The sequence below is a fragment of the Periplaneta americana genome, chromosome 11 (assembly GCF_040183065.1).
Source record: "Periplaneta americana isolate PAMFEO1 chromosome 11, P.americana_PAMFEO1_priV1, whole genome shotgun sequence".
NCBI lineage: Eukaryota > Metazoa > Arthropoda > Insecta > Blattodea > Blattidae > Periplaneta > Periplaneta americana.
The window spans coordinates 117,730,553-117,749,538 of NC_091127.1; the positions used below are offsets into that span (position 1 = coordinate 117,730,553).

Below are 18,986 nucleotides of genomic sequence, written 5' to 3' on the forward strand. Positions count from 1 at the left end.
CTAGTCTACATAAAGTTATTTATTATTATTATTATTATTATTATTATTATTATTATTATTATTATTATTTCTCTCATTCTTTTTGCATTTGTGTTTTTTGTATTTGTATCTGCAATTTCACTACTATTTCTTACTTCCTTCTTCTCTCTGCATATTTAGACCAATAATAAGCTGTGAAAATAACTGTCAAAGAATTCTGATATGAATGTTGTTTTAACACAATGTGTTCGTTATAGCTGAATTTAAAGGAAATGGTAGTGGTGGTGGTGGTGGTGGTGGTGGTGATACCGCATATCTATTATCAAGGAGTATATCTCACTTGACATGTGTCAGAGGAAGAACAATAATTGTTTGTATACAGCTAAAGTCTGATTAGTATAATATGTAGTTAGTCGGCGTTCTATGCAATGGAAGGGGAAAGGTACTGGCTACCCTACCCCATTAGCTCCTGGCCTAGTTGCCTTGTTGGTATCACTTGTGAGTTTCAGACCTGTCTTTGGACAGTTGACTAAACAACAACAATAGAAAATAATATACACATAGCAACCAGTGAATTTTAAAAGCTGTATTGCAGGAAACGACGTAGTATTTTTTTCTTTCCTTAATTAGTTACAGTTTTGTTTCATATTGAAGTATTTACTTTTATAGACTAAAAAAGAGAGAATGGATTCGAACGAAGGAATTTATTACGTTACGAATGGGCAAATAGCCGGTGGTAATGTTGGTACAGTACAAAAGGGAACAAACACAATTACACAAAAATACAAACAACACAAAAAACATAAAACATAAATATAAAACAAAATACAAAACTACACGTCCATACAAAACAAATCAAACAGCAAATTACAAAACAATCATACAATTACGCAACAATAACACAAATACAAAATATCAACGCAAATGTAAAATCACAATATGAATAAAACTGACAACACAAACTCAAACACATAACATAAATCTTTCTTAGCACTAAGCTGAAGAATATACTGTACACTTACGGGACACTTGCAACGTTTAGGCATATACACACCTTAACCAATTTTAACACTTACGAAACACTTGGAATACTTACACAGCGCCTATTTATTTCGAAAACCTTTTGCAGCACTAAACACTTCCAATAAACACGAACGAATCAACAATTCAGGAAACACAGAAAAGAACACAGGGAAATTAACACAACATAATGAAATTCTAACCCAGTAACTAAACATTCTTTACACACTCAGACATATAAATTTTGTTAATAAATGATTTATAGTTACTAGTGGGCCTATTCTTACTATAACAGCCTAGCTACAGTAAGTTATTTCTTAGTCTTTAATTGTTAGAGAAGAACTCTCAAAAGCCGCTGCAGATAACCATTTCCCGTCTATTATGATCCTATTTAAAAACGAAAACTTTCCTATATCGTTTCTCTGTTTCCTTCTTTTAATTTTGTGATTATGATTTGCCCCTGAGTAATACCAGAGTCTAGTATATACAGTCACGAAGCTCAATACGTAGGGAATATGCGTCCATAGATAGTTGCTAACCACTAGGTTCGCTACTATCGCCTCATCACAGATAATGCGAAATAGTACCGGCACAATCTATTGTTCCTAGTACTCTCAACAACTCAAGCTTCGTGATTCTATATACTAGACTATGGTAATAACTAGGTTTCTCAATTCGATCTCCAATGGCCCTCCACTCGCTATACCCTGTATACGACGTTAATTTATAGTGCATAAAGCTTCGATTTTTTCCCGCCTAGTCGCTAGAATGTCCCATCTCAGTTCATGATCTTTTTCGCACCCATGATCCTTACTACGGTACCTACCTGTATTATGAATTTTGCCGTCCTTCATGGTGGATTATTTGATTCGGTGGTGTTATCTACAGTGTCTAAAGTCATTTTATTATTAATACGAATCATTTCATATTATTACGAGTTTCGCTCATTTTGTTTCAGGTTGGCCTATATTGACGGGAAGGTTGGAAGGTTAACATCATGAAAGAAGTAAGTAAAAATTTCTATTTACTTCCTGTTTTACAATAAAAAGTACTGCATTTGTGAACTTCCCATGCGAATTGTCACAAGTCTGGTAAGCTTATATGGTAATTAAAATAGTGTCATAAAAGCGACATTTTCTTGCTGACATAAGTTTAACGCGTTTTGCAACTCTTCAGTACAATTTTATCACATCATCAACAGTATTCTTATTTCTAATCTATTTTAACTACTCGTAATAGTAAAATATATTGAATAAGGAAAGTAAGAGTATAAGGTCTTTAAGGACAAGAACAATCTACCGCAACGGTAGGGCTGACTCAAGTAATCTCATAAGGCAAGCCAAGTGTTGTGAGCTTTGATACAAATATTGGTGTTACTCAGGGCTCAGTGCTAAGGCCATTATTATTTCTTCTGTATATCAATGACATGCCTCAATTTATCACTGATGGGAAAGTATTCATGTACGTGGACGATATTTCGATAATTGTATCAACTCATAGTTCTGAGGAATTAGTGACTAAAGTTGAAGATGCTGTGCATCAGTTTCAAAGTTGATGTTTTAATAATAAATTTGTAGTTAGTGTCACCTAAACAATGTGTTTAAATTTCCATAGGCCTATACATTCTATGAACAATAAATTTAAGTTCAATTTTGGTGGAATTCTAATGAGTGCTCAAAAACAACTTAATATGTTTTGCGATTCTCTTTTAAGACAATTTTTTAGATGAAAAGGATTTGATTTCAATTTACTACTCTTAAATTTATTCGTACATAAGTTAAGAAATATATTTTTATGGGTTTATTCTGTTGACAAGAATAGAATTTTTATACTTCCTTACTTATGGCTTTTAGAGAACCCGGCGATTCATTGCCGCCCTCACATAAGCTCGCCATTGGTCCCTATCCTGAGCAAGATTAATCCAGTTCTTACCAAAATATCCCACCTCCCTGAAATACATTTTAATATAATCCTCCCATCTTCGTCTTGGCCTCCCCAAAGGTCTTATTCACTCCGCCCTTCCAACTAACACACTATAGGCATTTCTGGATTCGCCCATACGTGCCACATGCCCTGCTCATCTCAAACGTCTGGATTTAATGTTTCTAATTATGTCAAGTGAAGTTCTGCGTGCAGTTCTGCGTTATGTAACTTTCCTCATTCTCCTGTAACTTCATCCCTCTTAACTCCAAATAATTTCGTAAGCACATTATTCTCAAACACCCTTAACCTCTGTTCCTCTCTCAAAGTCAGAGTCCAAGTTTCAAAACCATATAGAACAACTGGTAATATAACTGTTTTATTAATTCTTTCAGCTTTTTGGAGTGTAAACTGGATGACAAAAGCTTCTCAACGGAATAATAATAAGAATTTTTATAGTTATAGAATGTTTTTATGGGGTAATTCTGTTGACATGAATAGAATTTTTGTATCTGAGAAACGTATTATTAGAGTAATTTGCAAATTCAATAATAAGGATAAGTTATGGAATGTTTTTATGGGGTAATTCGGTTGACATGAATAGAGTTTTTGTACCTGAGAAATATAATTATTAGAGTAATTTGCAAATTTAATAATAAGGATAAGCTCATATTAGAAATATAAAAATTCTTACTATTCCTTCTATATATTTTGTAAAGCATTCTTTCTAATAAAACAAAATGAACTTAAAGTATTTAATAATAAAAAATCTCCATAACTATGACACTAATTATAGAAATTTCTGCTCTATTGCAAAACACAAGAGTAGCAAATATAAAATATCTCCTATGTTCGCTGTCACTAGGTTTGTTAAATTGTCAAATAACCGCAGGGATTTACCAGTAAATTAATCTAAAACTGGACTTTAGTAATTTTAGAAGAGGAATTTTTAAATCATGTATTTTAAAACCATGTTACTCTTTTATTGACAATGATTGCAGCAAATGTAATTGCGCATATGAAAAATAAAATAAATATGGATATGAGTACGTCATACACTTGTTTACTAAGGAATATATGTCAGAAACACACTTTTTCCCATATTTACACTAACTTTGTCCTTATTATTCTTTATACATTGTATAGTGGCTTGAAACTCTGCATTTGAGATTTATTTCCATAGCACTCTTTCTGTGGCTACTGTAGATCATTAGCACCAGTCAACGTAACTCTTTCTGACTATATGTGTCTCGGCAGTCCCTTTTTCCTCTTACCCATTCTCGGGTCCCATAGCTACAGTTGTGGCGTAGACACATCTGGTACATTCTAGCTGAGTGTCCTCCCCAGCACCATTTCAGATGTTATAACACCAATAAAAATAAATCGATAAGTTTAATATGTTTATATCCTTTTGAGAAGATTAACTCCGTATGTAGATGAAATCATTGGGGATCATCATTGTGGTTTTAGGCGTAATAGATCGACTATTGATCAGATTTTTTGTATTCGACAGATATTGGAGAAAAAATGGGAGTATAGGCTAAGGGTACAGTACATCAGTTATTCATAGATTTCAAAAAGGCGTTTGACTCGGTTAAGAGAGAAGTTTTATATAATATTCTTATTGAATTTGGTATTCCCAAGAAACTAGTTCGATTAATTAAAATGAGTCTTAGTGAAACTTACAACAGAGTCCGTATAGACCAGTTTCTATCTGATGCTTTTCCAATTCACTGCGGGCTAAAGCAGGGAGATGCACTATCACCTTTACTTTTTAACTTCTCTAGAATATGCCATTAGGAAAGTTCAGGATAACACAGAGGGTTTGGAATTGAACGGGTTATATCAGCTTCTTGTCTATGCGGATGACGTGAATATGTTAGGAGAAAATCCACAAACGATTAGGGAAAACGCGGAAATTCTAGTTGAAGCAAGTAAAACGATAGGGTAGGAAGTAAATCCCGAAAAGACTAAGTATATGATTATGTCTTGTGACCAGAATATTGTACGAAATGGAACCATAAAAATTGGAGATTTATCTTTCGAAGAGGTGCAAAAATTCAAATATCTTGGAGCAACAGTAACAAATATAAATGACACTCGGGAGGAAATTAAACGCAGAATAAATATGGGAAATGCGTGTTATTATTCGGTTGAGAATTTTTTTTGTCATCTAGTCTTCTGTCAAAAAATCTAAAAGTTAGAATTTATAAAACAGTTATATTACCGGTTGTTCTGTATGGTTGTGAAACTTGGACTCTCACTTTGAGAGAGGAACAGAGATTAAAGGTGTTTGAGAATAAGGTTCTTAGGAAAATATTTGGGGCTAAGAGGGATGAAGTTAGAGGAGAATGGAGAAAGTTACACAACGCAGAGCTGCACGCATTGTATTCTTCACCTGACATAATTAGGAACATAAAATCCAGACGTTTGAGATGGGCAGGACTGTAGCACGTATGGGCGAATCCAGAAATGCATATAGAGTGTTAGTTGGGAGGCCAGAGGGAAAAAGACCTTTGGGGAGGCCGAGACGTAGGTGGGAAGATAATATTAAAATGGATTTGAGGGAGGTGGGATATGATGGTAGAGACTGGATTAATCTTGCTCAGGATAGGGACCAATAGCGGGCTTATGTGAGAGCGGCAATGAACCTCCGGGTTCCTTAAAACCAGTAAGTAAGTAAGTATATACTTTGAAATAAGAGTTACATTTATTGTAGAAATATTACGGTGAAAATTAAAATTAGCCTATAGCAAAAAATAATGCAAAGAGAAGTGAGACTCTTCAGGTAAGATCGATGAAAGAATTGTCACTAATCCAATTCTGTTTTGTTCACAGAGCCTCCATGCGGCCGAGGAGGGCTCAAGTTTCAGTGGAAATGAGTAATTGTTCCCAACATGGCCCTTGGTTGTTTGGCAGATGAGAAGAGAAAGGGTCTGCTGACGCCAAGGGCTTGAGGCCGTGTGTTTCTTATATTACTTGGAATGAAGAAATTTTTGTAAATTGGTCGAAGCTACAGAGGAACACAGCTCTTGCCATTATTATACATCTCATTTAATCGTCGTGTCTCTTCATATAAGTACTTAAATTATTAAACCGCAATAGATGACAAAATTATCATGTTTACAAGGGTTTATTTATATGGTCTCATACTATTATTGGAAAAAGTAACAAAATTAATTCAATACAGGTTAGAAAAATATGACAGAAGAAGTGTTTCATTGTAGATTCAGACGGAGAGATTGTGAAGTTAATTAAAGATGGTTAACTTAAAAAAACAGAGATATTTATTACCAGTCTGGCGTACACATAAGCGCTTATCCTTTGCCCAATTCCGAGTTTCAAAGTTCCTCGTTCACTGTTTTTTTCTTTCATTTGTTCTACATCACACTAATTCGGTAAAATATTAGTGGATAGTGATGAACATTTTGGAAAAATATATCTGACAATTTTACTGATAATGTTACAATAATTAGTAAACAGCTTTTTAACTTCATGATTTTGCTAAGTTTTAAAATTATACTGACATAATAATTATAAATTTCTCTGACAACGTTCCTCTATTAAACAATTTTTTTTTGCCTATTGATTTTTATAAGTTTTATAATAAAATTGTAGACCTACTATGTAATTATAAATTTTGTTGTAACCCTTATTAAGGAACTTTTCTTAGTTTATTGGTTTGGAAAGTATTATAATTGTACTGATTATTATCAATCACCTCTCATTCTGATCGGTAGATGAACTCATTGTTACTCAAACGACACATGTTTTGCATTACCCAGTCACACGAAAACTATGCGCGCATTTCAAAACGAATTGGTTTTTTAAAATACATTTTATCTAGAAATTAACTAAACGAAAGATTATTAACGGAGAAAAATTTTCTTCGGCGCTGGGGATCGAACCTGGGACCCCCGGTTCTAGGCACTGGGCGCTCTAACTACTGAGCTACGCCGAGGCTCAATCCAGAGCAAGGGATCGAATCCTTCTCCTTTGGTATTTTTCCCTTAGTGGTCTTAGGCCATGTTCGATACATATATTGACACATAATATTATATTAAGTCAACCATCATCACACAAGGAGCACACTCATTTGAGTGACTTAGTGGCCGAGATTCCATAGTATATATGCACTGTTGGGCGAATGATCTATGTAAAGGTTAATTTTTTGTTCCTACAGAATTATCTGTTACCAAAGGGAAAAATACCAAAGGAGAAGGATTCGATCCCTTGCTCTGGATTGAGCCTCGGCATAGCTCAGTGGTTAGAGCGCCCAGTGCCTAGAACCGGGGGTCCCTGGGTTCGATCCCCGGCGCCAGAGCGAATTTTTCTGCATTAACTGCAAATGGGGGGCAAAGGCTAATTGGGATTTCCCGGTCTCTGATCGGGTCAAAAACCCTGATAGAACTGATATTTAACCCTTGCGATGAATTTCGGTAAAGTCCGAAGGGCCCAATTAGTCAAATCCACTCTCCTCACCTCCACGCTGGGGCCCCCTGGGATCTTTTAAGATGCGAAAGAGAGAGTGGTGCGTGGAAAGTAACAGGAAGCTACCGCATTTACCTTCCTCAAGAAAAACTGCAAACGTGGAATGGGCGACTGGAATGCAGTTATAGGAGAAGGAGAAGAGGGAAGAACAGTTGGAAAATATGGATTAGGAAGAAGAAATGACAGAGGAGAATCTTTGGTGAATTTCTGTAAAATAAATGCAATGATTGTTGAAAATACATAATTCCAACAACATAAACGAAGAAAATACACATGGGCATACCAAGGGACGAAAGCAAATACCAGATAGACTATACATGGGTAGTTCTGAAATTAAGTGGAAATTTGTGTTCGTGTTTTTGTTTCTTCTGTTTTGTATTCTATTAGTAATATAGTTTTCTTTTTATTATATGTTCTCAAGTGAATTGCCATTATCAAGAGCCAGAGAGTAATAATTTATAGATTTTTAACACAATTTTCTTAATATTAATTGAAATATATGCGGGATGTCACCTCCATGTAATGTCCACTGTCCTATCTTACAAACAAAACTGGGTTATTGAATATCTTACTGTAAAGGAAGTTAATATTTTAATATTTAACTATTGTAAATAAATCAGAATACCTTATCTATTATTATTTTAAATAGATCGGAAAGAAATATAAACCTATTTTATTTTTTCAAATTTATAAAAACTGCATTCATGGAGACAGGATCACCTCCATGGAATTGCATTGCAGGCTCAGTAAAAATTCACTAGTAGGCAGCATAAGCGTGGACATGTGCTTGGATGAAGCATGAATCTTATGTTTTGTCTGAGGATCTTTATGATGGAAGGTAACGAATTATTTATTCTTCATTTTGAATCTTGCGTACACCACTTTTAACACTTGAATATAATTAATTGATGAACTAGTGGACTTACTCGTGTTAAATATGTAATATTTGTCCGGCCTACAGCTGTTTCAGTGCTTCACGCACCATCATCAGAGCCTACTAGATCGCGGCGTCATCTCGAACTTCTCTGCCTGTTAAGATGGTGTGTTTTATTGTTGGAAGGTGTTGAAGTGTGGAGTCGAATAGTGTGTGTGTTCTGAAATTGATCTGTGTGTTGAGGATTTGATCGGGGTGTGTTTTAGTGTGTTTGTATATTTCGTAGAGACATCTACATACGCCGATCACATAACCAATACTAACCATACATACAATAACATAAATACGGACATGGAAATCCTACACACACAACCCAAGAACCAAAAACTCAACACACTAGAACAATACGAAATATACAAACACACTAAAACACACCCCGATCAAATCCTCAACACACAGATCAATTTCAGTACACACACACTATTCGACTCCACACTTCAACACCTTCCAACAATAAAACACACCCTCTTAACAGGCAGAGAAGTTCGAGATGACACCGCGATCTAGTAGGCTCTGATGATGGTGCGTGAAGCACTGAAACAGCTGTAGGCCGGACAAATATTACATATTTAACACGAGTAAGTCCACTAGTTCATCAATTAATTATATTTATTCTTGTTTTCAACAAAAAAATACATAGGGAAAACAAACTTTTATTGATTGTCACCTCCATGTTTGCAATAACCCTAATTTACTAGTTCTATTTGAAAGTTATTTTTAACTAAGTTTTATTTCATGTATTTTTCTATCTTTATTTAAAATGTCATGGTTAGGTTATTTAGGTTAAAAATATTGGAGGGAAATAAGTTTGTGATATCCATGGAAGTTGCCTTCATGGATAACAGAGTTCCGTGGATGTGACACTGATGCCATGGAGGTGACAATAAAGATAGGCCTACTGTTTAAGCTGAGACACACTGTATGTTATAAGGTCACTTAACCATAGAATAATAATTTTATCAACAGTAATCTCACTAGAGGTTTTGATTTATCTAGAGAAAATCAAAACTCGAGTGGGATTTAATTGACTATTACACGATTAGAAGAAAGTATATAAAGATTATAAGTAACAAAGTACTCCAATACAATAAAATATTAATTGACTTACGAAAATAAACCTGTCTTCAAATGTATTATTGCACCATTACGCTAGATGGCAGTTGGGCCAACTATGGAATCTTCATTGAACTCTGTAGACGGTTACTAGTCAAGAAGGGTTTGTTGATTCAGTTTCGTTTTTATTAAAACATTTGCATTCCACTTCAATCATCCGGATCCCAGTAATCAACGTCACTTGACAGATGATTTTCAATAAATCTCAGTATTAAACAATCTCTGATACGTGACTATCCATAATATCATATAGCAGAAGCTATAACATAACCTAAATAATATACACAAGTGTTAGAAAAGTTTTAATTAACGACGATGACATAAAAAATAAACATGAATAATTTTAAAAGGAATAATTATTGAATGTACAATTTTCAAATTTGAATGTGGTTGGTGATTCAATTGATGTTATATTTGACGTGTGCGTAATAGAAGTGAAACTCGTTGATTTAGGCCTACATGGTGTATTCAACTTATTCAGAATTTCCGAATGAATAATTTTAAAAGGAATAATTATTGAATGTACAATTTTCAAATTTGAATGTGGTTGGTGGTTCAATTGATGTTATATTGGACGTGTGCGTAATAGAAGTGGAACTCGTTGATTTAGGCCTACATGGTGTATTCAACCTATTCAAGATTTCCGAATGGTGCTCTTCATTTATTTGTAAATAGGATTTCAGAAGATGCATAGGTATGATCAGTGATTTTTTTTTATTAATTCTTGTTCTTGAATGCCAATGCGAGTCATATTTGAAACTGCTGTGCATCGACTGGAGTGGTTTGTAATTTTATATATATATATATATATATATATATATATATATATATATATATATATATATATATATTGACGTTCAGACCAGCGCAGTTTCAAATGTTGGCAAACAAAGAAACAAATGCTAGGGACGCGATAAAATTAAACAAATGCTAGGGACGCAATAAAATTGTGCGATAAGCAGCCATGATTGGTTGAAATACGTCCTTTCGTACCGTTTTATTGGTCAAAAGTAGTATGACGTAGTAAGAGTGTAATAGTCAAGATAAAAATATGTTTTCCAGGGTTCAGACCAACTTCTTCAATAATATAAACCCTTTTCTGTTTACTTTAAATAAATAATAAAATAGGTCCATGCTACTGAATTTAAGTTTGTTTGTAATGTGTAAATCTGAATGTCTTCAGATCTGAAATAAATCTATATTTAATTTGGTTGCTCACAAAATAATTGTTGTAAATTTCAAATCTCGGTTTGACTGTGTTCTTCATTCTAATAATTTTAGGTAAAATATACATAATTTTTCATTTCTTATAGTGTCTTTTCACTGCCAGATATTTTATTCAGTAATTCTGTATCTATATTACTATATTTGACTAAATTCAATCAAATAAACACAATTCAATGTGACTATTGTTACTGTTCTTATGACTTTGCATACTGGAGTCATTTATTACAAGAATGTTTCTGGAGAACTGAAAGTATTGTCCTTTTGTTCACCGTCAAACTCACTGAGACATGATTCGAGCTCTAACACAAATAATTATGCTCAAATTCTGACAGGTGCAATAAATGCAATCAATTTCCTCAGCGATAGACCCTCCACTCAATATGCTTAAATATCTTAGCAAGAAAGGACTTGCTTGGAATTACACTGAGAGTCATCATGGGAAAGGGGCTCCTGATGGCATTGTGGAGTATTGAAAATGACACCAAACAGGATGGTAGGAAAAGGCACTGATATTCACAACTTTGAGAAGCTAGTGGAAATGATACCCAAGGAAACAAAGTCAATCAAACTATTTGTAGTTGAACCTGAGGAAATAGAGAAAATGGACTTAGCCCTTCCTTAAAAAATCTCAACTTTTCCTGGCATAATGCGAGCTCATCAGGTTGTCCTGAGCTTTGCAACAACGAAAAAACTTCAGATAGGCCATCTAAGGTGTACTAACTGTGGTCCAGAACAAGCATGTGTGCACTATATCATTGATTGCTCCGAACCATTAAGACAGTCTGGAAAATGTATCTTTCAAAACATAATTTTATTACCTACTTTTCTACATTCTAGGTAAGCATAAGATAATTGCCCCATGTATTACTCGACCAAGATGAATGGAGCCACGGGCGTTATGTGAACTATCGCGATGCGGTATTACGAACGCAGGAGCAGTAGCGCCACGGCTCTAGGCTGCAGGACTCCACTGGCCTTGGTCGAGTAATGCCTATTGAATAAACTTCAATAGTCGAAAAGAGGATCGCAATAAATAACTTCCTTAACGAGATAAGCAGGTTATGAAAACCCCAGGAGAGTAAATTAATTTGGTCTACCACAGCAGTTATTCTGAATGTGAGTCAGAAACAGGGACAGTGGCTTCAAAGGACCCTAGAAATAAATAACTTGAAATGCATTGGTCACCTCTATGTTAAAGCATGTTAACTCCGTGGAAGCTGCTGTCACCTCCAGCCCTTTCAAAAAATTAAAATTTTGTTTTTTGAAGAAATTATTTCTCTCTTGAGTTCAACAGAATGATTTTTCTCATTTCATATAAATACAGGAATGGATTTATAATTACCCATAGTTTGCAGAAGTATTGAGTGTTTTTTTTTTCCAAAAAATTCAGACTTGAATTTCCACTTAATTTCAGAACCACCCACATACTGGTAAAGGAAATATTCCGAAATTGCTTAAAATTGCGAAGACTTTATCAGGAGCAGATATTAAGTCAGATCATGTCCTCCTGATAGGCGAAGTAGATATTCGTTTGAAGAAGGTAAGAGGAAGACAGGTGACGAAGATACTGAACATGGAAAAACTGAAGAATGTAGAGGAAAGAAGAAAATTTGAAGCAAATTTTGAAGATAGCTGTATACAGACAAAGACAACAACAGAAGAAACAGTAGGATACAAAGAAGGTGTGAGAATCAAGAAAACGTGGGTCACAGAGAAAATGTTGGAGAAGATGGAGGAAAGGAGAAAATGGAAAAATAACACAGAAGAAGGTAGAAAAAACTACAGGAACTTAACAACGAACTAAGAAGAGAAACTGATAAGGCGAAGAAAGACTGGATGGAAGAGAAATAGGAGATCTAGAGAGAAATAATTTAATGTGCCACGAAGTAAAATGTTTGGACTTCATAAATAAATAAAAAAAAAAAAACAAATGCACGTGGTTGATAGAGGACGAAATCGGAAATAACAGTCAAACCAGGAATACTGAACAGATGGACGAAATATGTAGAAAAGTTATATGAGACAGAGAATTGTCCAGATGACTTGGCTATAGAAGGCTAAGCACGCGTATCAGAAGACGAAAAAAGATTTTCAATTTTAAGGGAAGAAGTTTAACTAGTACGAGGAGAACAAGGGGAATACAAGGAGAACAAGGGAAACAAGGAGAACAAGGGAAATATAAGGAGAATAACGTGAATAGAAGGAAAACAAGGAGAACACAAGGAGCACATGGGAACTCAAGGAGAACAAGGGAAACACGAGGTGAACAAAGGGAATACAAGGCGAACACAAGACAAGGGGAATACAGGGGAAGAAGCGGAACACAAAAAAAAAATAAGGAGAACACAAGGGGAATAATGGTAATACAAGGAGAAAACGAGGAGAACATAAGGAGAACAATGGGAATACAGGGATAACAAGGTGTATATGAGAACAAGGGGAACACAAGGAGAATGATTTGTGTAACTATTTAGGAATATTAATCACAACAATAACTTAAAAAAGACATTTATATGTTATTTATAAGACTTTAATTATGTTTGTTCTAGTCTATGCTTATAAGAAATGGTCACTCACAAAAACAAATGATGATAAACGGAAAATCGCTTTGGAACGGAGGAAACTTCATAATAAATAAATTTATAATTTTTATAACGAACCTGATATTGTCGATAAATGGCGATCTTACTCGTGTTAATTATGTAAGCACATGCTTACATAATTAACACGAGTAAGATCGCCTTTTAATCAATTGTTTATATTCAAGTGTTAAAAGTAGTGTACAAAAGAATCAACTGATATTGTCGACAGGGTCAGAAGTAAAGCAAGAAGAGCTGCAGGAGAAAGGAGTAAAAAGGATGTTCAGAGCAACTCGTTTAGAAGAAAGACTACTGGGAAGACCTAGGCTTAGATATTTATACAGTCTGAACAGGATCTAAACTATTTACAAATTTATAACTTGAGAATTATTTGTCAGGACAGGGTGCAGTAGTATTATATTGTGAATTTAGCAGCCATAAGATTTAATAATAATAATAATAATGATAATAATAATAATAATAATAATAATAATAATAATAATAATAATAATAATAATAATAATAACCGGGTTCCGGGTTCAAACCCAATGGATAGCGAACCTGACAGGAGTTTTTCATAGTTTCCCTCAGGCAAATGCCGGATTGGAAATTTACATTCTATGAGTCATCACCGCCTCAATGACAAAATAATATCATAAACATTAAACAAAATCTAAAATCAATTATATGAATACAGGACATCTATAAAACACAACAGAAACAGAAACTCAACAATAGTAACAACGACCTATTGGTATACCTAAATATCCCAGACATACTATATTACCACAGATGTTAAAGCGTGTAGAAATAGACTTAACAAAAACGTAAAATAAAATAAAAATAAATAATAATAATACTTATGGATTTAGAGAACCCGGAGGTTCATTGTTGCCCTCACATAAGACCGCCATCGGTCCCTATCCTGAGCATGATTAATCAGTCTCTACCATCAAATCCCACCTCCCTCAAATTCATTTTTATATTATCCTCCCATCTACATCTCGGCCTCCCCAAAGGTCTTTTTCCCTTTCCAGCCTCCCAACTAATACTCTATATGTATTTTTGGATTCGCCCACAGTCTACAAGCTCTGCCCATCTCAAACGTCTGGATTTAATTTTCATAATTATGTTGCGTGAAGAATACAATGCGTGCAATTCTGTATTTGTTACTTTCTCCATCTCCTGTAACTTCATCCTTCTTAACCCCAAATATTTTCTAAGCACCTTACTCTCAAGCATCGTTAACCTCTGTAAATAATAATAATAATAATAATAATAATAATAATAATAATAATAATAATAATACTTACAAATGGCTTTTAACGAAGCCGAGTTTCATTGCCAATCTCACATAAGCCCGCCATCGGTCTCTATCCTCTGCAGGATTAATCTACTCTCTATCATTATATCCCACCTCCTTCAAATCCATTTTGATATTATCCTCCCATCTACGTCTCGGCCTCCCCAAAGGTCTTTTTCCCTCCGGTCTCCCAACTAACACTTTATATGCATTTCTGGATTCGCCCATACGTGCTACAGGCCCTGCCCATCTCAAACGTCTGAATTTAATGTTCCTAATTATGTCAGGTGAAGAATACAATACGTGCAGTTCTGCGTTGTGTAACTTTCTCCATTCTCCTGTAACTTCATCCCTTTTAACCTCAAATATTTTCCTAAGAACCTTACTCTCAAAAATCCTTAACCTCTGTTCCTCTCTCAAAGTGAGAGTCCAAGTTTCACAACCATAAAGAACAACCGGTAATATAACTATTTTATAAATTCTAACTTTCAGATTTTTTGGCAGCAGACTAGATGACAAAAGCTTCTCAACCCAATAATAACACGCTTTTCCCATATTTATTCTGCGTTTAATTTCCTCCCGAGTGTCATTTATATTTGCTACTGTTGCTACAAGATATTTGAATTTTTCCACTTCTTCAAAGAATAAATCTCCAATTTTTATATTTCCATTTCGCACAATATTCTCGTCACAAGACATAATCATATACTTCGTCTTTTCGAGGTTTACTTCCAAACCTAGGGTAAACATTGGTAATTTCGTGGCAGTGGTTATTTCGTGATACTTTTTCTTTGCTCTTTCGTGAACTAACCAATGGTGTTACGAGATTCAAATTTCCGCCAAGGGATTGCATATGTTGTCTAGTTTCCAGAAACATACAGCTACGCTTTGTGTGACTATTCTTGCTGTTTCAGTGACCTTTAATGTTTGGAGAGAGCAAGTTAGCGTCGACTTCTCAGGCGTACAAATTTTGTGGATGTTTGTAATTACATTACAGGCTTATTACTAAAGGTAAGCATATGATATCTGGTACAAAGATTTATTGTACCTTCATGAAATTTTAAGAAATGTTTTTGGAATTTTAGATACAGCTGTAGTCGCCATATAGGCTTAGATTTACTGATAAAAATCTTAGCTGTTTGAGGCGAAATTTTGTTGAGCATTAAGTGTTACATTTTATATTGTATTACAATACAATTTTAGAAATCTGAAGATAAGATATGATAACAAAAAAGAAGAGGGAGACGCAATGAGTTCAGTGTAGCTTCTGTTTGATTTGTTATCATGCTAAGTGCCAATGATAAGTGCTAGATGACTTACTTGCAAGAATTGTGACAGAAGATGAACATGGCTCCACCATTTTGGACCGGAGACAGAGGCAGACAATGGAGTGACATCATGCAAATTCACCAATGAAATAGAAATTCAAAAGTACACCTTCGGCAGGAAAAGTTATGGCTACTGTGTTTTTCGATTCAGAAGGACTCTTGCTTGTGGACATCATGCCACACGGAACCACCATTAATTCTGACGCGTATGTTGCAACACTCAAGAAACTTCAATCTCGACTGAGTCGTGTTCGACGACATCGGGAGAAGCAGGATGTTCTGCTATTGCACGACAACGCACAGCCATATGTCAGTCACAAGACTACAGACCAGATCAGAAAATTCGGATAGACAACACTGAAACATCCGACTTACAGTTCTCAACTGGCACCGTGCGATTACCATCTCTTTGGTAAACTGAAGGATCCCTTCTCGGAACGAGGTTAGAAGATGACTCCCTTGTGTACGCTGCTAAAGAGTGGCTTAGACGTGTTGGTCCAGACTTTTACCGTGCTGGTCTACAGGCCCTCGTTCCTATGTTACGTAAGGCAGTTGAAAGGGACGGGGATTATGTGGAAAAGTGAAATTTTGTTCCTAAAGGATGCATCTACATTCTGTGAAAATAGCAAAGCTGTAAGGTAAAAATATAATTTTTAAACAAATGTTATGTATTGCTTTTGGAGTTACCCTAGTATTATAAGCTATGGTGAAGTCCGTAATAAAAGTGTTCACCCTTTCAGGGCAAAGAAGATCTCTTTTCAATTTCAATTTTACTTTGATTTCATTCTTATTATGTGTTGATACGTATTTCTACGTTTTCTTGCTATGAATATTAGACGAAATTACTATGTTTGAAGTCTTGTAACAATAAATTAGAATTTCATTTGACTTTAATGAATTTTTCCACAATTCTTTTACCTCTCACGAAATTATCAATGTAATATTACGAAATTACCAAGGTTATCACGAAATAACCAACCTTTTAGCTTAAGTTGTAAAAGTGGTTTTTCGCACTTGTTCAAGAACGTGTCCAGTCGTTTATGTCTCCAGATTTGTACAGCAAATCATAGTCTTTTAGATGAAAAAATCGGAATAAGGGTATATTTACAAATTTGTATTTTAAATTAATTTTCCTGAAATTATCACGAAATTACCAATGTTTACCCTATATCTTTACTTGCTTCAAGTGAAATTTCCGTGTTTTCCCCAATCGTTTGTGGATTTTCTCGTAACATATTCACGTCATCCGCATAGACAAGAAGCTGATGTAACCCGTTCAATTTCAAACACTCTCTGTTATCCTGAACTTTCCTAATGGCATATTCTAGAGCAAAGTCAAAAAGTAAAGGTGACAATGCATCTCCTTGCTTTAGTCCGCAGTGAATTGGAAAAGCATCAGACAGAAGCTGACCTATACGAATTCTGCTGTAAGTTTCATTGAGACATATTTTAATTAATCGAACTAGTTTTTGGGAATATCAAATTCAATAAGAATGTTATATAAAACTTCCCTCTTAACTGAGTCATATGCCTTTTTGAAATATATGAATAACTGATGTACTGTATCCTTAAAATCCCATTTTTCTCCAATATCTGTGGAATACAAAAAATCTGATCAATAGTCGATCTATTACGCCTAAAGCCACATTGATGATCCCCAATAATTTCGTGTACATAATAATAATAATAATAATAATAATAATAATAATAATAATAATAATAATAATAATAATTAATAATAATAATCCGTGGCGCTACAGCCCGTGAAGGACCTAGACCGACCAGCCGCCTGCTGGCCTCACGTCCACATGCCGAAGCAGAGGTGGACGATCATCCAACCAGAATGGAGGTATCGTGTGGTTAGCACGATGATCCCCCCAAGCGTTATAGCTGGCATTCGCAACCGGAATTCGCTACCTATCGTAGCTCCCCAAGTGCAATAATAATAATAATAATAATAATAATAATAATAATAATAATAATAATAATAATTCATTCAGTGTTCTGCCCAAGGGCAGGTCTCTCACTGCAAACCCAGCTTTCTCCAATCTTTCCTATTTTCTGCCTTCCTCTTTGTTCCCTCATATGATCCATATATCTTAATGTCGTCTATCATCTGATATCTTCTTCTACCCCTAACTCTTCTCCCGTTCATCATTCCTACTAGTGCATCCTTCAGTAGGCAGTTTCTTCTCAGCCAGTGACCCAACCAATTCCTTTTCCTCTTCCTGATCAGTTTCAGGATCATTCTTTTTTCACCCACTCTTTCCAACACAGCTTCATTTCTTATTCTGTCTGTTCCATTCTTCTCCATATCCACATTTAGAAAATAAATTAATAATAATAATAATAGTAATAATAGTAATAATAATAATAATAATAATAATAATAATAATAATAATAATAATATGTCGCCTGCAAATGGTGTCCACTGGTAGTTATTCTGTTAAAGTTATCATGATATCAATTTTAGTTTTTTAGTGTTTTTGTAAGAATATTCGTAATTTAAATCTCGTTATTTTGTCGTCTCGTTACTTAATACGCTCAATTAGAAAGGAAGAACAAGACTGGTAGGGTCTATAAGAAAGTGGAAAAAGTGAAGTGCAGGAGCCTGCATTGCCGGCGCATGCGACCTTCACCTTCTTGTAGAAAGAGCCGAAGAAGAGAAACTCATGCGGACGGCAGTTGCTGTCCGACATGATCACGATCAGGATCGTGCTGGTGATCTGCTGCGCGTGCCGCGTCGTGGCGGCGGCCGGCCCGCGCCTGGACCAACTGGTGGACGTGCTCGAGTTCCACAGACTCGGCGACGCCTGGCGTCGGGATGTCACAGCGGACTGTGGCAACGACGTCGCACAGTTCCTGGCAGCCCTCGACAACGGCACCGTTTGGGCAGCCAAGAGTGAGTACAGTGACAATCTAGTATATAATCACGAAGCTTGAGTTGTGAGGTTGCTAGGAACAATAGACTGTGCAGGTAGTATTTCGCATTGCCTGTAATGAGGCGATAGTAGCGATCCTAGTGGTTAGCAACTATCTATAGATGCATATTTATTACATATTGAGCTTCGTGACTGTATATACTAGACTGT

The 18,986-nt window shown here is 35.2% G+C and overlaps 1 protein-coding gene across 1 annotated transcript in view; it reads left to right on the top strand.

Annotated features, from left to right (window-relative positions):
• Nucleotides 1-18,986, top strand: part of LOC138709268 (nose resistant to fluoxetine protein 6-like) — a 153,986-nt gene that overhangs the window by 18,105 nt on the left and 116,895 nt on the right. Inside the window, exons 3-4 of the mRNA XM_069839927.1 lie at nt 1,958-2,005; nt 5,758-18,796. Coding sequence (XP_069696028.1) covers nt 18,592-18,796 — 205 coding nt within the window. The 5' untranslated portion in view covers nt 1,958-2,005; nt 5,758-18,591. The remainder of the gene's footprint in view (nt 1-1,957; nt 2,006-5,757; nt 18,797-18,986) is intronic.